The sequence below is a fragment of the Lutra lutra genome, chromosome 8 (assembly GCF_902655055.1).
Source record: "Lutra lutra chromosome 8, mLutLut1.2, whole genome shotgun sequence".
In the NCBI taxonomy this organism is placed as follows: Eukaryota; Metazoa; Chordata; class Mammalia; order Carnivora; family Mustelidae; genus Lutra; species Lutra lutra.
In genome coordinates, this window is record NC_062285.1 from 22,712,871 (window position 1) to 22,736,696 (window position 23,826).

The 23,826-nt window shown below is 37.7% G+C and overlaps 1 protein-coding gene and 1 long non-coding RNA gene across 4 annotated transcripts in view; one reads left to right on the forward strand and one right to left on the reverse strand.

Annotated features, from left to right (window-relative positions):
* The window catches only part of CUBN (cubilin), a 274,189-nt gene that overhangs the window by 34,797 nt on the left and 215,566 nt on the right, over positions 1 to 23,826 (forward strand). For both annotated transcript variants that reach the window (XM_047739399.1, XM_047739398.1), the window contains exons 17-19: positions 12 to 199; positions 21,385 to 21,529; positions 21,751 to 21,929. In XM_047739399.1, coding sequence (XP_047595355.1) covers positions 12 to 199; positions 21,385 to 21,529; positions 21,751 to 21,929 — 512 coding nt within the window. The remainder of the gene's footprint in view (positions 1 to 11; positions 200 to 21,384; positions 21,530 to 21,750; positions 21,930 to 23,826) is intronic.
* LOC125105996 (uncharacterized) lies at positions 10,739 to 23,692 on the reverse strand. 2 transcript variants are annotated; one of them, XR_007129189.1, is made up of 3 exons: positions 23,612 to 23,692; positions 21,793 to 21,907; positions 10,739 to 10,863 (listed from the first exon to the last, which is right to left on the reverse strand). It is a non-coding gene; the product is annotated as an uncharacterized LOC125105996 (long non-coding RNA). The 2 variants fall into 2 exon arrangements; XR_007129190.1 differs by having other exon boundaries at positions 10,739 to 11,605.

Genomic DNA, 23,826 nt, shown 5'->3' on the forward strand with positions numbered 1-23,826 from the left:
GTTCTCTTTAGCGGATCTGCATTGTGGAGGAAACTACACAGACCCAGAGGGTCTTCTGTCTTCTGACTTGTCTGGACCTTTCACTCACAGCAGACAGTGCATCTATATTATAACGCAGCCCGTGGGAGAACAAATACAGATCAACTTCACCCATGTAGAGCTGGAAGGCCAGAGTGTCTGTTCCCTGAGTTACATGGAGGTAACTTTGACTAGTCCATGGCCCTTTCATGACGTTAATCAACATTTTTGTATTCTATAGTGTAGTGGTTGTACGGCCAGCAGCGTGTGGATCCCCTGGACGATCTGGATGTTAGAAATCCAGTTCTGTCCCCTATCCCAGACCTACTGCATCAGAACCTGTAGGGGCATGCTTAGCAATCTGTGTTTTAACAAGCTCTTGGCCTCTCCCGGGTCATTCTGACTCAGGCTAGAGTCTGAGAACAACTGTTCTAGAGAGTATGAAAGAATCTGCCAAAAATCGATCTATAGATCGTGAAACAGGAGATTGGTAATGAAATAGCAAAGGTCAAAAAAGAAAGCTGGGACTAGGAACTCATAATAATGCCCGATTACAAGCTATGAAACTGATCCTTAATAACTGAGGTGAATGCAAATAGGAAAGACTAATGAGATTTACTAATAAGACATAATTTTCATAGACTGTCCAGGAAACTCATCCCAGAAAAGTAAAAGGATTTGCCCAGGTGAACTAGCTATTCGGTGGCAAAGAATTAAGGTAAAGCATTGGGTGACCCTTGTTTCAGGTTTTTTCCTTTCCTTAGGCCTGCATGCTCTCTTTCAAATAACTTTAACTCTGATTTAAGTGTGTGTAATGATTGTAATGTGAAGAATATCTGAAACAAAGAGGCACTTTGGTTTGCCTGGCCTGGTATTTCTTTTGCTTAATTATTGGTCAAGCCACAAATTAGAGTATTGAGAAAAAGAGACAAAACAGTGTTTGTTGGGTGCAATCATTTTATATAAACTCAGAGAGGCATTGGCGATTTTGTTTGCTCATGTGTTAGACCCAATTTATTTTTCCAGGAAAAACCTATGTAACCTCTTGCCCTCTTCCCTCCTTGATACGTATAGTAGAGAAACAAAGAATTTCAGTGTAAGAGTTGGACTTAGGTGAAAAATGAAGTACATTGAGCATGGTGCCACAGTAGTATTTATTGATATTTAGCTTAGTTCAGATACACATTACCTTGGTTTCAAGTGTACAACATTGTGATTCAACATTTGTATACATTGCAAAATGATCACCACATTAAGTGTATTACCTATTTGTAGCCATACCAAGTAACAATTTTTTTCTTGTGATGAGAACTTCTAAGATTTACTTTTATAGCAACTTTTAAACTTGCAATACAGAATGATTGATTATAGGCCCTGTGATTATAGGCCATGTATTACATCCCCATGATATTATTTATTTTATGACTGAAAGTCTGTAGCATAATGCTGATGAGGTCCGTCCATATTATCACAAATGATAAGATTTCATTGTTTTTTTTCATAGCTGAGTAATATTCCGTTATAGATACACAAATACCACATCTTCTTTATCCATTCATTGATCAATGGATACATAGGTTGTTTCCATATGTTGGGTATTGTAATAATGCTGCAATGAACATAGAGGTGCATACATCTTTTTAAATTAGTGGTTTTCTTTTCTTTCATTAAAGAGTAGGAAGTGGAATTGCTGGATCATAGTGTAGTTTTATTTTCATTTTTTGAGGAAGTTTCATGTAGTTTTCAATAGTGGTTACACCCCCACCAAAAGTGCACAAGGGTTCCCTTTTAACCACATCTTTGCCAACATTGTTATTTTTTGTCTTTTTGGTAATAGTTGTTCCCACAGGTGTGAGGTGATATCTTATCCTGGTTTTAATTTGCGTCACCCTCATATTAGAGATGCTGAGTGCCTGTTGGCCATCTGTATATTTTCTTTAGAAAAATGTCTACTCAGATCCTCTGCCCATTTTTTAATTGGATTGTCTTTTGTTGCTATTGAGTTGTATGATTTCTTTATATGTTTTGGATGTTAACTATTTATTTGATGTTTGATTTACAAATACTTCTCCCATTCATCAGGTTGCCTTTTTGTTGTGTTGATGGCTTACTTCAGTTTGTAGAAACATTTTAGTTTGATATAGTCGCATTTGTTCATTTTTGCTTTTGTTGCCATTGCTTCTGGAGTCAGATCCAAAAAGTTACTACTAAGACCAATGTCAAAGAGCTTTCTTCCTATGTTTTTTTCTAGTCTGTATGATTTCTGGTCTTACACCAAGTTTTTAATCCATTTTGAGTTAATTTTATGTATGGTATAAGACAGCGATCTAGTTCCATTCTTTTGCATGTTTTCTCAACACCATTTATTGAAGAGCTTTCCTTTCCCCATTGTATATTCTTGCCTCTTTCATTGTAAATTAACTGACCATATGTAGTTGGGTTTATCTCTGGGTTTTCTGTTCTTTTCCATTGATCTCTATGTCTGATTCTATTGTAATACTATACTGTTTTAATTACTCTAGCTTTGTAGTATAGCTTGAAATAAAGGAGAGTGATGCCTACAGCTTTATTCTTTTTTCACAGGATGGCTTTGGCTATACAGAATCTTTTGTGGTTCCCTACAAATCATAGGATCATTGTTCTCTTTCTGTGAAAAATGCCACTGGAATTTTGATAGGTGTATCATTGACTCTGTAGATTGCTTTGGGTAACCTGGACAATCTAACAGTATTAATTCTTCCATCCTATGAGCACAGAGTATCTTTCTATTTATTTGTGTATCCTTTAATTTCTTTCATCAATCAAAGTAAGTTTTCTGCTTCTTTCTCTCTCTCCTTTTTTCCTGTGGAACCCCTGTAATGTGAATATTATTCTGCTTGATGATATCCTGTATGTTCCTTAAGCTAAAGTTATTACTATTATTTTTTTCCTTTTGCTGCTCTGTTTGGAAGAGTTCCACTGCCATGTCTTCCGGCTCACTGATTCTCTCTTCTACTTGATCTCTCTCTGTTGTTGAACCCTCCTAGCATATGTTTCAGAGCAGTTATTGCATTCTTCATTTCTGTGGCTTCAATTTGGTACTTTCTCATATTTTCTATACTTTAGTTGAAGTTTGCACTATGTTCATTCATTCTTCTTCAGAGGACCATACTTTGAACTCTTTATCGGGTAAATTCTTTATCTTTGTTTTATTAAGGTGCCCCCCCCTCCACCCGGGATTTTATCCTGTTCTTTCATTTGGAACATATCCCTCTGTCTCCTCGTTTTGCTTATCTATCTGTGTTTCTATGTATGTATAAGGTATAACAGCTATTTTCCCAGTCTTGGTTGGGTGATCTTGTGTAGGAGATAAACCCTATCATTTAACTTTGCCCTAAGCCATTGTTGTCTCTTAAATCTTTATGACTGGCTAAGCAGCCTGATTTTTTTCTTGGTAGGTCCCAGGTGTTGAGGGTGTGCCAAGACCTGTGAATGTTCCAGAGGGGGTGGATTTTGGTCAGCACCTAGGTTCAGGCTATTTAGAAGCTAGACCCACAGGCAGCAGCTTTTAAGATATACAAATATATATAGTCCTGTGGGACCTCAATTATAGACACTGCTGGCTCTAGTCCAAATGATCTAAATGTATCTGCTTAGCAACAGTTGCAAATGTCAAGGCTTGAGACAAGTGTATGAACTATTTTCTAGGAGGTATTGGTGGGCTGTAGTGAGATCAAATAAAAAAGATGGTATCCCCCAACCTATGCTTCCTGAGAGCACTTCTATAGCCTCTACATATGTGATAATCCTGAAGTCTGTCTCCCCAGGCCAAAACTCCATGTCAGATAGATAGGACTTTTTCACAGCAAAACTGGAAATGTGTTACAATCTGCTGTCTGTGCAGTACCCTGGGAGTGGTAGCCTGCCAAGAATGTTCTTTCCATTTGTTTCAGACCCATAGGATGCAGGTCTAATCCCCCTTGGCCACCAGAACCAGATGCTCACAGGGCATTCTTTGTGTGAACTGTGTTGGCTGGCTGGCTTTGGTGGTGCCACTGTAAAGCAGCATGTAGGGGTGGGGCATTCACTAGGTTGTCACTGGCAAGGTTAAGGTGGAGTGGCACATGGGGAGTGGGGTGCTCTCCCAGCTGGTGGGCTGCAGTGTAGTGGTACATGGAGAGGGGCACTTGCTTGGCTGGCTTAGATGCGGTCATGGAGTACAGAATATAAAGGCTGGGTATGCCTACCAACACTAGCAGGTTAGAGGGAGAATGCCAAAAATGGTACTGGAGATGGTACTGGTACCTGCCAGTGTCTCCATCCCCAGAGGGAGTCCCTATAGATGAATCTATGCCTCTCCTTCCCATTTTGGTGTGGCGCTTTTATCCTTTGTTGTGGAGAAGCTTATTCAGGTAGTTTTCAGTTCTTTATCAGAGGGAATTTTTCTACATGTAGCTGGAGATTTGTTGTGTTCATAGGAAGAGGTAAGTTCGGGATCTTGCTCTACTGCCATCTTGAACTGCCTCTCTGGATTTAGCAATATATTTTTTTAATCCAGAGATTGTTGTCTCAGAGGGTAAGGTAAATGTGTATATTCATTCAGTTTATGTTTTCCAGAATATTCCATAAAATACATTAAAGTTTTACACTATGGAGCAATTTCAGATATTTTTATGTAAATAAAAATTAAATCTCCACCATCTGTTTTTTAACTTTAAGGATAGAAAAAAATAGCTCACACTTAGAGAGTACTTACTATGCACCAGGTGCTATTCTAAGACTTTAAAGTACTATAATTAAGTAGATAACGATTATTGTCTTTCTACTATCTGTTGGATGTGGTACATCTTTGACATGAGTTAATTCATTGAATCCTCACAAAAACCATTATTATTCCTATTTGAAATGAGGAAACTGAGGCCCAGAGAAATTGTCTCTTGCTCATGGTTACATGTTTGGGGAGTGGGAGAGCTGGAAATTGAATTAGTTCCAGTTGTACTGTTCTCTGATAAGAACAGAGACACAGTTGTGTAGCTATGACTGCAAAAGGTGGCTCACCTTCCATAGGAAAGAAGCCCTTGTAAGTTTCCCAATTCCATATCTGGCTCCCTGGTTACCGGACATTAACATGGAACCATGCACAATGCTTTTCTGAGACAGGTAACACTGTAACTCTAATTTTTAGGGAAATCTGCGTACCTTTGTATTAGGTGCTATGTGGGGTTCTTATGACTCTAAGGTGTTACCAAAGCATCTGGAATGATTTACCCTCTCTGGCCTTGTACTATGTTCTAATTGAATTTCAGTAAGAAGTTATATGAACTCCAAATCATTGTGAAAAGTTATTTAAAAAAATAAAGCACTGAAACATTTAATTTTGTAGAACAGAATAGGAGAATATTATGTGGCCAGAATGGGATTAGAGTTAATTTTTCTAAGTGCTTATTTTTGCCCAGTCATTTGATGACTGCATAACCTTGAGCAATTTTTTATCTGGATGCTTCAGTGCCTTCTTCTACAAGATACCCTACTTATTCCTTCAAACTTTGTGAATATAAATCAAGACAGTGAATGATAAAAGAAGCTTAAAGTATTAACATATTATAAAAATGCAAGGTTTTCCTAGGCCACATTTCCAGCTCCTGCCTTGAACTTATCAGTTCAGATAGAGCTGGTAAGACCCTTTCTTTCATGGTTGGCCATTGAAGTATTGACATTCTGATGTGCACACACACCCATAAAGTCTTGATTAAATTTCCCTCAGAGGTTGTTGATGGAGACAATATAAGAGCACTATTAGAAGGACAGGACATGTATAGTGATTTGAATAATTGAAAAGATTTTCTATTATGTCCTTGACCATCCTAAAGGAATACAATCGATTTGTAGAATTTTAGCACAGCAAGGGTCTGAAAGGTCATCTAATTTAAATCCTTAATTTTACAAATGAGGAAATTGAGGTCACAAAGACCAAACTCTAGTTATTGTCAGAATAGGATTTAGATGTACCTACGTGGGATGCTAGATAGACTTATGCTGACTTCTACCAATTTCTTGCCAATACCTCACATCTATCTATTGGGATAATCTGTGAACTGAGCCATTTTTTTTTTTAAAGTATATCTACTTCTTTTCATTTTCTTCAGACAGTGGGCATGGAAGAAAGAAAGATTCTGGAACCAAATTCAAATGGAATTATTATGACTCAAAATATTGCTCTCTGAAATGGTGATTTCATTTTTAAAAGGTATACCTAAAAAGTGAATATTTAAGTAAAGGAATAAAAAAAAGAGTAATGGTATTTCAGATACACTGGTGGTTTAGAAAGCAGATGGCTTTGCCATTTATTAACTCTATTTATAAGAGAGAAAAGACCACCCAAAATTTTAGAAAGAGTGAAAAGTGAGAGAGGGAATTCTAGAGAGATCTGGGAGAATAATAACAAGAAATTTTCTTTTGAATGAATATATGCATTTCTAAAAATCCCACATCTTCTAATTATGTGGTTCCAGTTGTCTTGTTCCCATGCAAATCTATCCTTTAAATGGAGATATTTAAATAAAGATACTATTGCCTACTGTATCTTTTTCATGTATAGTATGTTTTTGAAAGATTTTTTGCTCAGTAAGAGAGCTCTGTATTTTATTTGAGAATAAAATTTAACTACAGAAGATAATAAATGTGGCATTGCCCAGATCCAGTGTAGCATATCTATATTTTTCTTTTTATATTAAGAAGCACACATTTATGCATTAATTCTTGGATTTATGTATCTCTTTCAACTAAACTTCTGCTTCTAGAAACACACATTGCCCATGGGTGATGTAATGTGGCCAGTAACAAAAGAATGAGTATAGCAAGAACAGATCAACTGTTAGTTCATCTGTTTTTGTCTAAGAAAGCTTTTAAATTGTATAGAACAAATCAATGAATGGTGCAGAAGCATCTTTCCAGAATAAAAAGCAGCACCTCTCATTAATATTTCATAAGTGATTTAAGCCCTCAGAACTCTAAGCGAAGGACACATAAAGAAGTAATGAAAGTTTAATTTTTAATCCCAAAGAATCCAAGTAATAGGCTGAATAATAATTTTAGAAGTCTATATGATGCTAAGGCCAGGGCTTGAAATGAGATGTAGAAATAAATGAATAGAATCTCCTTGACCAATCCTGAATCATCTGACCTCTTCCTGCTAAGTCTTTTGGTAAGTGGAAAGGGAACCTCATAAGAGAGACTAATAAGGGAAGGGCAAGGAGAAGTGCCTTCTGGGGAAATAGGAGAGCTTCTGGGGAAGTTGTTCCTTCTTAGAAGTAGAAAGCAAACAAAAATAAATGGCATAGAAAAATAAGCTACGTTAAATTTGGTGTCTGAAATATGGGGAATGTGTACTACTCTGTGTCATTGAATGACAAATGACTTCTTGCTAATCCAAGCAAATTCACAGAGCAGAAATTACACACCTATCTCTTTACAATGTAAGGAAACTAGAAGTTATTAATAAAATTTTTTTTAAATCCAAATACTTGGAAATTTATAAACTCTCTCCTAAATAGTTACTGTGTTCAGGAAGGAAATAGAAAATGAAATGAAAGACAATGTAGAAAATAACAAAGAGGAAATGCTAGATAGATATCAAAATCTGTGAGACATGATGAAACTCAACTTCCAGGTAAAATCTTCAAAATTTTAAAGAAGGAACTAAAAATTGGAAACATAGGAGAGGATGACAAGGTGAAACACTGGAGATCTATCTTCCCTCTGAACCTTTTATCACCTCCCTCTCCCCTTCCTGGTACTCCTTACCCCAGCCCTCCCTGCTGGCCTTGCACAGCATTCCCTCATCTCCACACATCTTTCGATAGAATCAAATTCACAAAAGATTTCCTTTTGCTTTTGTTAGGCATTGATGCTATTCAGCTCCAGCCTTGGGATGGTTGAGGGAGGGCTATGACTTTTGGTCTGCTTGAATATATTTGTTATCCTCAAAGGGACGTGCTAGTTAAAGTCTCATGGCTGGGACTCACTGAATAGTTCTTAAGAATAAAACTCAAATGGCAGAGAAAGAATAAGACCTCTGACAACTGAAACTGGAATGTTAACTGCAACAAACAAACAAACCAGTGGAGGCTGAGGATTATTTCCAGTTAGGCACATGTTGAAATTAATTTTAGTTCAGAGAAATATCTTTCAGAAATGACCAGAAAAGGGGGCAATGGAGTGATGTTCAATAGTTTGCATTCTTCAGCATATTGGATCTGGAGTTTTGGCAGAGGTTAGAAACATTCGGTTAGTTTCTTAGCTCTGTTGTCAACATAGTCTTTCCACAATTCCTTGGCCATCCTGATCTTTTGTAATGGAGTGGCAAAATATGCCATTGCTCAGGTGAAATAATTCTATTGGTTGGTGTAGTGGAAGCCAGGGAAAAGACTGAGATGGTAGCCCCACCTCGTTATGGAGGTGTGAGAGATTTACAGAACAGATCCTTGCTCTGTGTAGAGGAGCTGCGTGCTCATGGGGGAGCCTACAAACCCAATGGGACAAGTGAGATGCAGAGTCTATAAGGAAGGGCATCTATCAAGAGTGCCACAAGCTATTCAGAGGAATCAAGAGGATGGCCAGTTCTCTCTGCTATAAACACAATACTGCAGGGAAACATTGAAGGACTTCAACTCTCTCTTGTATCAAGGGCAAGATACTTTACACCACTGGGTGTCAGTTTCCCTAATCTGTAATAGGAATAGTAGTATTAGACTTCTCAAAAGAATTAAAAGGGTCATCCATTTATTTGTCTATTCATTCTCTAAGTATTTATTGAACAACTTAGATGCCAGGCACTATGTTGGGGGTTGGGTGTGTAAAATAGACAGATATTAAACAAACAAGCATGCAACTGTGTTGGGAAATGCATTTTGAAGGAAAGAAAGAGTCCTGTGGAAGAAAATAACAGCGCTAATGACGTTAGTTGAATGGTCAGAGGTAGCTCCCCCAACGACAGCATATTTGGGGTCTGAGAATTAGAAGGAGTTAGCAATGCAAAGAGTCAAGAGAAGGAGGATTGCAACGGAAGTGCTAATGTAGGAGATGAATTGAGAAAAAAAAATCTCGACAAACTCAAAGAATTGTGAAGAGCCTAGTGTGGCCTGGAATCACAAAGGAGAGAAAGAAAGAGAAACAAGATTTAGGCAGGAGCTAGACTTGTAAAGTCTGTAGATGGAGATGAAGAACCCAGACATACTCAGTGCAAAGGGGAACAATTAGAATATTCTTAGCACAGAGCCCAGAGCACCAGTCATTGGTTACTAAAGGTTAACTTGAGGTTGATTCTGACAGTGAGTGATGCTAGGGAGAAGAGAAAGGGAGGAGAGGGTAGCATGATGGAGTTTGCAATCATGTAGTTCACACTTCTAGGTAAAACTAGACAAGGATTCCTGATTTTGGAAAAGCAGATTTTTTAAAGTATTGGATAAATTATAAGTTTACGGTAGAGATATCAGTGGAGGCACTGTTTCGTGAGGCATAAAACGCTTTAACATTTTAACTCTGAAATCATGAAACATAATGACAATAACATAAAGGAAATAATATAAAAAGTTTAGAAGATTTTATTTATTTGTTTATTGAGAGAGAGAAAGAGAGAGAGTGCGTGCCTAACCAGAGGGAAGGGCAAAGGGAAAGGGAGAGAAAGAATCTCAAGCAGACTCTGGCTCAGTGAGGAGCCCGAGAGGGGCTCCATCTCACAACCCTGAGATCATGACCTGAGCTGAAATCAGGAGTTGGGTGCTCAACCAACTGAGCCACCCAGGAGCCCCAAGGAAGTAGTTTTTAATCCCTGTGTGGCTTCTCTCATTTCTTACCCTCACTGTTTATTGTCTTAATTGAAGTGGGGCCACATCCCCCTCCTGTGTACCCAAATTAACCCAAGACTAGTCTGCCACCAGGATCAAGTCTTTATTTTGCTCAGGGGCATTTCCACCTGAAGGTCACTTCACAGGAAGCTACACGTTAAACATTGCTGTGTCGGAGGGTTCTGTCTTCAGCTCTTGGTTGGACCAGACCCATCTCTAGCATATTTGGTTTGCTTTGAATTAAAGTTTAATACTTTAAATAGATTTTTGGAATTGTTATATAAAAACAAATCTGGATACATAGCAGATACAAACAAATGAGCACATGCATTAAGATGGGGCTTTGGGACCTGATCCATTCCAGATGTTAAAGCTTACTGCTGACTAGGCTCTAGAGCTCACACTTAAATTTCATATGAACTGTGTTTTTTTGGCCTTGTTTATTTTAACTTTCTCTACAGGAAATCGTTCCTTTGTAAGAACTCTGTTTTTATTGTTGTTTTAATGAATAGTATATCTTCAAGAACTAGTTCAGTCTGATTAATGCAAAAATCAGAAGCCATCTGGGCTGTTCCACAGGCTAATGGGGGGGGGCAACAGGCTATCTGTTGCATCTCTGGGCCTGAGACAACCAGTGTTAGATGGATAGAGACACTGGAATTTTGAAGTGGCCCTGGTCATTTCTTTGCAAATGTGATCCAGTATAAAGAACGAACTTGATGTCATGCCTCTGTAAGTGACTTCATGGCTTCACCTGCCTTGTTAAGAAAAACTCCTTGTTAATATAAACCAGGTTTAAATACAAATCATCTCATAGAGTAGGTTATACTATAATAACAAACAGTCAACAGCAACACAACAAATCAAAAACAATAACAAACAAAAAAATGTCTGTGGCTTACAACAGTATACATTTATTCTTTGCTCATGTAAACATGTCAACATGTTGGTTTGGGGTCGCTGGCAGTTCTGCTGATCTGCTCACCCTATCCCATCTGTCCCTGGGACCCAGGCTCTTGACCTTGTAAGAAAAGAAAGGAGAAGATAGTTGACTCCTTCAGTGACTCATCCTGGAGAGGCATATCACTTCACTCCATTATGTTGGGGAAAGCAAACCATATGGCCAAGCCTAGTCAATGGGAAGAATAAGTTTTAATTCTTCATGGGGTGGCATTATAAGTCACATGGCAATGAGCTGAGATGTTAGATCCCATGACAGGGAAGGACGTAAATAATTAGGAAAAATAATACAGTCTATCCTAGTGCCTACACACAAAAGAAAAAGGGGTTGTCGTTGTTGTTGTTGTTATTGCTGTTGTTGTGGGGGAGGTACAAATTCACAAGTCCTACATATTGAATGTAGAATGGGCTAAAACAATATCTGAGACACTTTAGAGCATTTGATGAACTTTATTTGTCTCTTTCAGAGGATCTGTGGTTAAGGTATTGTCATGTCCAGGATCCAGAGAGAATACAGGCTTTCCGATTTAATAAGCTTTCATTTCCACAGAGACAGAGAAACACAGCCAAAATCAATTGTACCTTCTAGGTTTAGGGCCCTCGAGCCCTATAAGTTCCTCTTAAAACATTTGGACTGCAGCTGCCTTTCTCCTTGCTAAAATCCTTGAATTTCATTAGTGAGGCCCTAGGGAATGGCCCACTTTAGCTTGCTCTGATGTTATTTGGCTGTTTTTCTTCCTTCTTGTCATCTTCTAATGGACAAAATACGAGAGACTACAGTCTTAGCAGAGGAGAGTGGAGCCCTGGAGGATGAGAGAGCGGGGTGTTTCCTGCTTCCCAGGCCTTAAAATTAATGAATCAACAAGCGTTTGTCAAATACCTATTTGCAAAGTTCCATGTTAGATGCTGAAGTCACGGCAGATGTTTTCCTTCAAAGATTCACTGTTTGGTTAGAGAGATTATTCAGCATAACTTTAAGGCAATATGTGAAATTCGTGTTACAGCGCTTAGAAGAAACCAGTTTGGTATGAGTCAGTGGGGAGGCATGTGATTTTTGAGGTCTGTGTAAGATGCAATCATATGGCTGCACCCTAATTTATTTAATCACTCTCCTATTATTAGACACTTGGAATGTTTTTCAGTTCTTGTAATTATAGATCAACTTTGATGTGAATCCTTGTGTGTCTCTCTGCCTGTATCTCGAATGATTTCCCTATGATAGAGTGTTAGGAGTGAAGATACTGGGTCCAAAACTGAACATTTTAAAGATTCCTGATGCACACGGTCAAATTATTTCCCAGAAATTTATATATGCTTCTACCAGTTGTGGATTGGAACAACTGTGTTACTGCATCCGTGCTGGCTTTGAGTATCAGAACTTTAAAAATCTTCCCTTTATTGCCCATTTCCCTTAGCCTGGATGGATAATCCTTCAAGGCTCAACTTAAAGGTTATTTCCACTGACAAATATCCATAATCCCCTGTTTGAGTTGAGGGTTTTGGGGTGAAGTCAGTTTCCTTTAAGGCCTTCTTTTTATCACCGTTTCTCTATTCTGAAATGAAATTCATAAGATGATATACCTCAATGCACATATAATATAAAAAATATAGTTGAGGAATATAAGATTTAAGAGAAATAAAGTAAAAATGTACATATTTACTTATTGCATTATGTTATAAGCCCAGGCAAGCTAGACTTGAAGAAAAAAATGAGGGCTTAGTCTATTTTCTCTTTGAGTCACTGTGAATGCCACAGTACAAACCCAGGCTGAGGGGGCTGTGTAGGTTGGTGACAAATTTTCTGAAATGGTTACGAACACTTGTCAGATTTCCAGGAAAAAAAAAATACAAACTTCCTTTGATTTATACCTACTTATAATCTTGGAAAATCCAGTGTGTATTAAAATTGGGCCAAAAATATTTTTAGGTTCGGTCTATAAAATAGAGCAAGTTTTTACACTTAGTAATAGAACTGTCCCTTATATGAGTCTCACACAGGATATAAGAGGAATTTTGTGTGTGACTATCTCACAGTTCAGGGTGTTTGGTGTCTCTGGTCCCCAGGCACTAATGCCAATAGTGCCTAACCACTACTGCGTTAGTTGATTAAAACAAAAACAAAAAATATTTTCAGAGATTTCCAAAATGTCTAGTTGTGGGGTGCCTAGGTGACTCAGTCAGTTAAGTGTCTGCCTTCAGCTCAGGTCATGATCTCTGGGTCCTGGGATCAAGCCCTGTGTTGGACTCCCTGCCGTGCCAGGAGCCGGCTTCTTCCTCGCCCTCTGCTGCTCCCCCAGCTTGTGTGCTCTCTCTCTCAAATAAATAAATAAAATCTTTAAAAACAAATGTGTAGTTGTGACACTTATTGAGAACCATTGTCTTAAGTAATAATATACTGTATTCATGGAATCATTCCTGATTTTGTGAGAAACCTCTAGCGTTTCACCTTTCAAAGTGTCAAGAATTTCAATAGCTATTCTTTAGTTCACATTTTTTTATTATTAGGCATTTTGCTGAGGAATTCACAGTATTGTTTCATCTATTTGCTTAACAACCCCATGAGCCAGGCTTAGATTTAATAATTGCTCAGAAGTGCAGGGGCTCTGGCAGGTCTGTGTGACTCCATGGACTGTGCTCATGGCCCTTATAAGACATTGACTATTGATTTAAAGAAGGTGGTCCTTATTGTATGGAGGAAATTTTCTTTTGCTTCTAACTTTCTAAGAGTTTTTGCTTTTAATAAAAAGGAATGCTGACATTTTTTTTTTAATATCTACAGAAATGCATGGTTTATCTTACTGGATCCATTGATGGGTTAATTTATAATTCATAATTTTAAATAAATTTGCATTATTTAAATTCTCATATTTGATTGGTTCATAAGCCTAATGTTGAAGTAAATTTGTTCTTCTAGAACTGTGTTTAAGATTTTTGTATCTATCCAAATAGGTGAAAACAATCCATAGTTTCATTTGTATTAACTATGTTGGAATTTAGTAAGATAGTTCTGAGAAAAATTTGTTGGAGATTCTTCCATGTTTCAGGGTCCCTTAGAACAAATTATCTATGGCAATCACTTGTTCCATAAAATTTTGAGATAATTGGGACACCTGGGTGGCAGAGTTGGTTAGGTGTCAGACTCTTGATGTCTGCTCAGGTCTTGATCTCAGGGTCATGAGACTGAGCTCTGTGTCAGGCTCCATGCTCAACACGGAGTCTGCTTGAGACTCTCTTATTTTCCCTCTGCCCCTCTTCCTACTTGTGCATGAGTCTCTCTCTCTCTCTTTCTCTCTAAGTAAAATCTTAAAAGAAAGTTTGAAACAATTGATGAGATAGAGCATTTTCTGGGAGTTTTGGAGGGGTAGGGAGTAATTTGATAATGTTTTCAATTTTATGCATGGTTTATTATCTATTCAGGTTTTATTTTCCTTCTCTTTGAGATAATTTTAGTAATTTATATTTTTTCTGGAAATAACCATTTCAAACTTTCAGCTGTATTAGCATAGCATTGTACAAAGAATTATCATTCATATGAAATGAATGTATCAGTATTGTGTATTTGTAGCATGTTTCTCGTTTTTGGTTTATATATCTGTGTTATCTTTTTTTTTTAAGTTTTCTCTTTATTTTCTTTTATCTTTATTGACAAAGATATATATATTTTTTTGATATTTGTTTTTTTTTTAATTTTATTTTTTATAAACAAATATTTTTATCCCCAGGGGTACAGGTCTGCGAATCGCCAGGTTTACACACTTCACAGCACTCACCATAGCACATGCCCTCCCCAATATCCAAAACCCCACCCCCCTCACCCAACCCCCTCCACGCTCAACCCTCAGTTTGTTTTGTGAGATTAAGAGTCACTTATGGTTTGTCTCCCTCCCAATCCCATCTTGTTTCCTTTACTCTTCTCCTACCCCCTCAACCCCCCATGTTGCATCTCCTCTCCCTCATATCAGGGAGATCATATGATAGTTGTCTTTCTCCGATTGACTTATTTCGCTAAGCATGATACCCTCTAGTTCCATCCACGTCGTCGCAAATGGCAAGATTTCATTTCTTTTGATGGCTGCATAGTATTCCATTGTGTATATATACCACATCTTCTTTATCCATTCGTCTGTAGATGGACATCTAGGTTCTTTCCATAGTTTGGCTATTGTAGACATTGCTGCTATAAACATTCGGGTGCACGTGCCCCTTCGGATCACTACGTTTGTATCTTTAGGGTAAATACCCAGCAGTGCAATTGCTGGGTCATAGGGTAGTTCTATTTTCAACATTTTGAGGAACCTCCATACTGTTTTCCAGAGTGGTTGCACCAGCTTGCATTCCCACCAACAGTGTAGGAGGGTTCCCCTTTCTCCGCATCCTCGCCAGCATCTGTCATTTCCTGACTTGTTAATTTTAGCCATTCTGACTGGTGTGAGGTGATATCTCATGGTGGTTTTGATTTGTATTTCCCTAATGCCGAGTGCTATGGAGCACTTTTTCATGTGTCTGTTGGCCATCTGGATGTCTTCTTTGCAGAAATGTCTGTTCATGTCCTCTGCCCATTTCTTGATTGGATTATTTGTTCTTTGGGGGTTGAGTTTGCTAAGTTCTTTATAGATTTTGGACACTAGCCCTTTATCTGGTATGTCATTTGCAAATATCTTCTCCCATTCTGTCAGTTGTCTTTTGGTTTTGTTAACTGTTTCCTTTGCTGTGCAAAAGCTTTTGATCTTGATAAAATCCCAATAGTTCATTTTTGCCCTTGCTTCCCTTGCCTTTGGTGATGTTCCTAGGAAGATGTTGCTGCGGCTGAGGTCGAAGAGGTTGCTGCCTGTGTTCTCCTCAAGGATTTTGATGGATTCCTTTCTCACATTGAGATCCTTCATCCATTTTGAGTCTATTTTCGTGTGTGGTGTAAGGAAATGATCCAATTTCATTTTTCTGCATGTGGCTGTCCAATTTTCCCAACACCATTTATTGAAGATGCTGTCTTTTTTCCATTGGACATTCTTTCCTGCTTTGTCGAAGATGAGTTGACCATAGAGTTGAGGGTCCATTTCTGGGCTCTCTATTCTGTTCCATTGATCTATGTGTCTGTTTTTGTACCAATACCATGCTGTCTTGATGAAGACAGCTTTGTAATAGAGCTTGAAGTCCGGAATTGTGATGCCACCAACTTTGGCTTTCTTTTTCAATATTCCTTTGGCTTTTCGAGGTCTTTTCTGGTTCCATATGAATTTTAGGATTATTTGTTCCATTTCCTTGAAAAAAATGGATGGTACTTTGATAGGAATTGCATTAAATGTGTAGATTGCTTTAGGTAGCATAGACATTTTCACAATATTTATTCTTCCAATCCAGGAGCATGGAACATTTTTCCATTTCTTTGTCTCTTCCTCAATTTCTTTCATGTGTACTTTATAGATTTCTGAGTATAGATTCTTAGTCTCTTTGGTTAGGTTTATTCCTAGGTATCTTATAGTTTTGGGTGCAATTGTAAATGGGATGGACTCCTTAATTTCTCTTTCTTCTGTCTTGTTGTTGGTGTAGAGAAATGCAACTGATTTCTGTGCATTGATTTTATATCCTGACACTTTACTGAATTCCTGTACAAGTTCTAGCAGTTTTGGAGTGGAGTCTTTTGGGTTTTCCACATATAGTATCATATCATCTGGGAAGAGTGATAGTTTGACTTCTTCTTTGCCGATTTGGATGCCTTTAATTTCCTTTTGTTGTCTGATTGCTGAGGCTAGGACTTCTAGTACTATGTTGAATAGCAGTGGTGATAACGGACATCCCTGCTGTGTTCCTGACCTTAGCGGAAAAGCTTTCAGTTTTTCTCCATTGAGAATGATATTTGCGGTGGGTTTTTCATAGATGGCTTTGATAATACTGAGGTATGTGCCATCTATCCCTACACTTTGAAGAGTTTTGATCAGGAAGGGATGCTGTACTTTGTCAAATGCTTTTTCAGCATCTGTGGAGAGTATCATATGGTTCTTGTTCTTTCTTTTATTAATGTGTTGTATCACATTGATTGATTTGCGGATGTTGATCCAACCTTGCAGCCCTGGAATAAATCCCACTTGGTCGTGGTGAATAATCCTTTTAATGTACTGTTGAATCCTATTGGCTAGTATTTTGGCGAGAATTTTTGCATCTGTGTTCATCAAGGATATTGGTCTGTAGTTCTCTTTTTTGATGGGATCTTTGTCTGGTTTTGGGATCAAGGTGATGCTGGCCTCATAAAATGAATTTGGAAGTTTTCCTTCTATTTCTATTTTTTGGAACAGTTTCAGGAGAATAGGAATTAGTTCTTCTTTAAATGTTTGGTAGAATTCCCCCGGGAAGCCATCTGGCCCTGGGCTTTTGTTTGTTTGGAGATTTTTGATGACTGTTTCAATCTCCTTACTGGTTATGGGTCTGTTCAGGCTTTCTATTTCTTCCTGATTCAGTTGTGGTAGTTTATATGTCTCTAGGAATGCATCCATTTCTTCCAGATTTTCAAATTTGTTGGCGTAGAGTTGCTCATAGTATGTTCTTATAATTGTCTGTATTTCTTTGGTGTTCGTTGTGATCTCTCCTCTTTCATTCATGATTTTATTTATTTGGGTCCTTTCTCTTTTCTTTTTGATAAGTCTGGCCACGGGTTTATCAATCTTATTAATTCTTTCAAAGAACCAGCTCCTAGTTTCATTGATTTGTTCTATTGTTTTTTGGTTTCTATTTCATTGATTTCTGCTCTGATCTTTATGATTTCTCTTCTCCTGCTGGGTTTAGGGTTTCTCTCTTGTTCTTTCTCCAGCTCCTTTAGGTGTAGGGTTAGGTTGTGTACCTGAGACCTTTCTTGTTTTGAGAAAGGCTTGTACCACTATATATTTTCCTCTCAGGACTGCTTTTGTTGTGTCCCACAGATATGAACCGTTGTGTTTTCATTATCATTTGTTTCCATAAATTTTTTCAATTCTTCTTTAATTTCCTGGTTGACCCATTCATTCTTTAGAAGGATGCTGTTTAGTCTCCATGTATTTGGGTTCTTTCCAAATTTCCTCTTGTGATTGAGTTCTAGCTTTAGAGCATTGTGGTCTGAAAATATGCAGGGAATGATCCCAATCTTTTGATACCGATTGAGACTTTATTTAGGACCAAGAATGTGATCTATTCTGGAGAATGTTCCATGTGCACTAGAGAAGAATGTGTATTCTGTTGCTTTGGGATGAAATGTTCTGAATATATCTGTGATGTCCATCTGGTCCAGTGTGTCATTTAAGGCCTTGATTTCCTTGTTGATCTTTTGCTTGGATGATATGTCCATTTCAGTGAGGGGAGTGTTAAAGTCCCCTACTATTATTGTATTATTGTCGATGTGTTTCTTTGATTTTGTTATTAATTGGTTTATATAGTTGGCTGCTCCCACGTTAGGGGCATAGATATTTAAAATTGTTAGATCTTCTTGTTGGACAGTTCCTTTGAGTATGATATAGTGTCCTTCCTCATCTCTTATTATAGTCTTTGGCTTAAAATCTAATTGATCTGCTATAAGGATTGCCACTCCTGCTTTCTTCTGATGTCCATTAGCATGGTAAATTCTTTTCCACTCCCTCACTTTAAACCTGGAGGTGTCTTCGGGTTTAAGATGAGTTTCTTGTAGGCAACATATAGATGGGTTTTGTTTTTTTATCCATTCTGATACCCTGTGTCTTTTGATTGGGGCATTTAGCCCATTAACATTCAGGATAAGTATTGAGAGATATGAATTTAGTGCCATTGTATTGCCTATAAGGTGACTGTTATTGTATATTGTCTCTGTTTCTTTCTGATCTACTACTTTTAGGGTCTCTCTTTGCTTAGAGGACCCCTTTCAATATTTCCTGTAGAGCTGGTTTGGTATTTGCAAATTCTTTCAGTTTTTGTTTGTCCTGGAAGCTTTTAATCTCTCCTTCTATTTTCAATGATAGCCTAGCTGGATATAGTATCCTTGGCTGCATGTTTTTCTCATTTAGTACTCTGAATATATCATGCCAGCTCTTTCTGGCCTGCCAGGTCTCTGTGGATAAGTCTGCTGCCAATCTAATATTTTTACCATTGTATGTTACAGACTTCTTTTCCCGGGCTGCTTTCAGGATCTTTTCTTTGTCACTAAGACTTGTAAATTTTACTATTAGGTGACGGGGTGTGGACCTATTCTTATTGATTTTGAGGGGGTTTCTCTGAACCTCCTGGATTTTGATGCTTGTTCCCTTTGCCATATTGGGGAAATTCTCTCCAATAATTCTCTCCAATATACCTTCTGCTCGCCTCTCTGTTTCCTCTTCTTCTGGAATCCCAATTATTCTAATGTTGTTTTGTCTTATGGTGTCACTTCTCTCTCGAATTCTCCCCTCGTGGTCCAGTAGCTGTTTGTCCCTCTTTTGCTCAGCTTCTTTATTCTGTCATTTGGTCTTCTATATCGCTAATTCTTTCTTCTGCCTCATTTATCCTAGCAGTGAGAGCCTCCATTTTTTATTGCACCTCATTAATAGCTTTTTTTATTTCAACTTGGTTAGATTTTAGTTCTTTTATTTCTCCAGAAAGGGCTTTTATATCTCCCGAGAGGGTTGCTTTAATATCTTCCATGCCTTTTTCAAGCCCGGCTAGAACCTTGAGAATCATCATTCTGAACTCTATATCTGACATATTACCAATGTCTGTATTGATTAGGTCCCTAGCCTTTGGTACTTCTTCTTGTTCTTTTTTTTGTTGTGAATTTTTCCGCCTTGTCATTTTGTCCAGATAAGAGTATATGAAGGAGCAAGTAAAATACTAAAAGGGTGGCAACAACCCCAGGAAAATATGCTTTAGCCAAATCAGAAGATATCCCAAATCGTGAGGGGGGAGAAAGGGGAGAAAAAGGGGTTCAGAAGAAAAAAAAAAAAGAAAAAAAAAGAAACTATTAAAAAAAAGAAAGCCGATAAAAAATATAAAAAGAAAAATATGTATATATATATAGTAGATAAACTATTTAAAAAACGTTAAAAAAAGAAAATGGTAAAAGTTTTAAAAATTTAGCAGAAGAAGAGAAAAAAAATTGAAAAAAAAAGTTAAATTAACTGCAAGGCTAAAGAATCATGGGGAGAAAGCCATGAGTTCCATGCTTTGCTTTCTTCTCCTCTGGAATTCCGCCACTCTCCTTGGTATGGAAACTGCACTCCTTGGTAGGTGAACTTGGTCCTGGCTGGGTTTCTCGTTGATCTTCTGGGGGAGGGGCCTGTTGTAGTGATTCTCAAGCGTCTTTGCCCCAGGCGGAGTTGCACCGCCCTTACCCGGGCCGGGCTGAGTAATCCGCTAGGGTTTGCTGGGTTTGCTTTCGGGAGCTTTTGTTCCCTGAGCGCTTTCCGTAGAGTTCCGGAGGACGGGAGTGAAGATGGCGGCCTCCCGGTGTCCGGCCCAGAGGAGCCGAGAGCCCGGGGCCCCACTCCTCAGTGCGCCCTCAGAGAACAGTGCCCAATGACTCCCGTCATCCTGGCCTCCGGCCGCGCTCCGAGCTGACCGAGCCTGCGACCGGTTCAAGGTAACCCCGAATTTAGAGCTCACTCCTCGGCTCTGTCTCTGCAGCCGGCTTCCCTGTTCTAATACCTGTAAGCTCTGCGACACTCAGACACGCCCGATCCTTCTGTGACCTTGTGGGACCTGAGGCCGCGCTGACCCCACCTGGGCTTCACCCCAGTTAAGCTTCTGGAGCGATGTCCCTCAGTGGAACAGACTTTTAAAAGTCCTGATTTTGTGCTCCGTTGCTCAGCCGCTTGCTGGGAGCTGGCCCCTCCCCCCGCGGTCTATCTTCCCGTCGCTTTGGATTCACTTCTCTGCCAGTCCTACCTTGCAGAAAGTGGTTGATTTTCTGTTTCTGGAATTGCTGTTCTTCTTCTCTTCAATCTCCCGTTGGATTTATAGGTGTTTGCAATCTTTAGATAAGCTATTTAGCTGATCTCCCGCTACCTGAAGTAGTCTCAGCCTGCTACTTCTCCGCCATCTTGACTCCGCACTCTGACAAAGATATATCTTAAATATCCCTATCCCCCAACTTAGTCCCAAAAAACATTATTTTGTATTTTATTTTTTAGGTTTTACTTTTAGTTTTACTTTATTATCCCTCATTTTAATGTTTTTCCAATTTTTTAAGTTGACTCTTTAAATTCTCTTTGTTATCTACTGTTCTGTCTCTTTCAATAATAAAAGCAGTTTAGTCTATGACTTTCTTTGATTACAGATTTGACTAAAACTTGCTTATTTTGATATATCATGTTCTCATATTATGCTGTTTTCTAAATAATCCAAAATTGTAAATTTATCTCCCTGTTCACATTGTAGAAGTTATTAGGAGAAAGTGTTAAATATTCTTATGCTTTTGGATTTTATTTAGCTTAAGATTTTGTTATCAATATTTAGTGTTATTTTATTGTGCTGAATATGTAACCCAATATTATGTAACCCATATGTAACCCAAATTAGATTAAAACTTATTCTGAATCTGCCATTTTTTCATCTCCAAATAATCCAACATTGCCAAAGTAATTTTGTTGATGATCTATTTTGTTTTTCTCTTTAGGTTCGAGATGATCAAACCTTACTTGGAAAAGTGTGTGGCAGTGAAACCCTCTCTCACATTAAATCCATTACTAATAGTATCTGGATCAGGCTTAAAATAGATACTTCTGTTGTAAGAGCTAGTTTCAGAGCTGTTTATCAAGTTGGTAAGAAAATTTATGCCTCAGTTTTTAAGTTTCTAATTTGTCTGTAACATTTTAATTTCTTGAAATAACTTAGTAATTTTATGTCTTTTAATGGTGAGGAAAAAATTCTAAGAGTAATATCACATTCCTTTATATTCCTATGCAGAACTAAACCTTGCAATAAAAGTGAAGGCAAGAATCATTTATCTAAACAAACGCTACTATCATTTTCATATTTGCAGCATGTGGAGGAGAATTAACCGGAGAAGGGTTCATTCGCTCACCTTTTCATCCTAATGTGTATCCGGGAGAAAGGATCTGCAGGTGGACCATCCTCCAGCCCCAAAGCCGAGTAGTTATTTTCAATTTCACTGCCTTTGAAATTGGAAGTTCTGCCTACTGTGATAGAGATTATATTGAGGTAAGAGTAAAACATATTTGAATACTTGTATTTGGTTGAATGTTATTGAAAATATGATGTCACAGTATCCTCGGATCAGCTACAGGAAACAAAACCGTTTGTAAAGAGGAATATACCCCATGACTAAGTGGGATTTATCCCCAGAGATGCAATGTTGGTATATATTACAAAATCAGCTAATATAAAATAAAATAAAGGAAAAAACCTTCCACATGATTATCTCAGTAGATGCAGAATAAACATGTTGCCAAAATCCAGTGTCTTTTCATGATAAAAACGCTCAACAAACTAGAAATAGAAGGGAACTTCCTTAATTTGAAAATGGGCATCTATAAAAAGTCCACAACTAATGTATTTACTGATGAAATACCAAATCTTTTGCCCTTATCATCAGGAAAAAGATGTCTGTTCTTACCACTTCTATTCAACATTATATTGGAGATTTTAGCTAGGGCAATTAAGTGAGGAGAGGAAAAAAAATGCATTCAGAATGAAAAGGAAGAAGTAAAACTATCTCTCTTCACAGATAACATGATCTTATACATAGAAAATCATAAGGAACCCACACATACATACATACATACAATTAGAAGGAATACACACACACCAACATATTCAGCAAATTGCATGATACGAGATTAAAATATGAAAGCCATTTCTTTTTCTATACATTAGCAGTGAAAAATTTGAAAATGAAACCAGGGAGGCAATGCCCTTTACAATAGCATAAAAAGGAATAAATATTGAGAAATGCATCTTTAAAAAGATGTATAAAATGTATAGTCTTAAAGCATTGTTGAAGGAGATTAAGGAGCTAAATAAGTGGAAAGACATCCCATGTTTATGGATTAGAAGACTTAATGTTGTTCGGTTGGCAGTACTCCCCAAACATATCTGAAGATTCCATTTAATCCCTATCAAAATCCCAGCTGGCATGTTCTGCAGAAATTCACAAGCTGATTGCAAAGTTCATCTAGAAATGACAGAATAACTAAAGCATTTTTGAAAAAGAAGAACCAAGTTAGAAGACTCACACTTAACCAATTTTAAAACTTAGAAAAAAGCTACAGTAATAATAGTATGTTGAGTAAGGACCAAAATTGGAAAAATGGGACAGCATTGAAAAATACAGAAAAAAATCCATTCCTGTATGGCCAGCTGATTCTTGAAAGGGTCACCAAGACATTTCAATGGGGAAAAAAATAGTGTTTTCAGCAAATGGTGTTGAATAACCACATGCAAAATTGTGAAAGTAGACCCTTTCCTTACACTAAACACAGAAATTAATTAAAAATGGATCATAGACCTAAGTGTGGGAGCTAAAACAGTGAAACTTTTAGAAGACAACAGAGGGGTATTTATGATCTAGGTTAGGCCAAGGCTTCTAGATATGACACAAAGAACAACAAAAGAAAAAAATAGAAAATTGGGCTTCATCAAAATTAAAAACAATCTAATTTTTAAAGTGGGCAAAGAATCTAAATGCATATTTCTTCAAAGAATATACACAAATAGCCAACAAGCACATAAAAAGTTGCTGACTATCATTCATCTTCAGAGAAATACAAATCAAACCATAGCGAGATAATGCTTCACAAGTAGGAGGGTGGCTATAATCCAGAAGCCACAACATAGAGCATATGGGCAAGGATCGAGAGAAACTGGAAACTTCTTACACTTACACACTGCTAGTGAGCATATAAAATGTACAGCCACTTCAGAACACAGTTGCAAGTTCCACAGGAAGTTATACATTTGAGCCAGCAATTCCACTCCTACCTGTATATCTAGAGGAAACGAAAATATATGTCCACATGAAAATTTATACATAAATGACTACAATTGTTATTCTTGGTAGCCAAAAAGAAGAAACAATATAAATATCCATCAACTAATG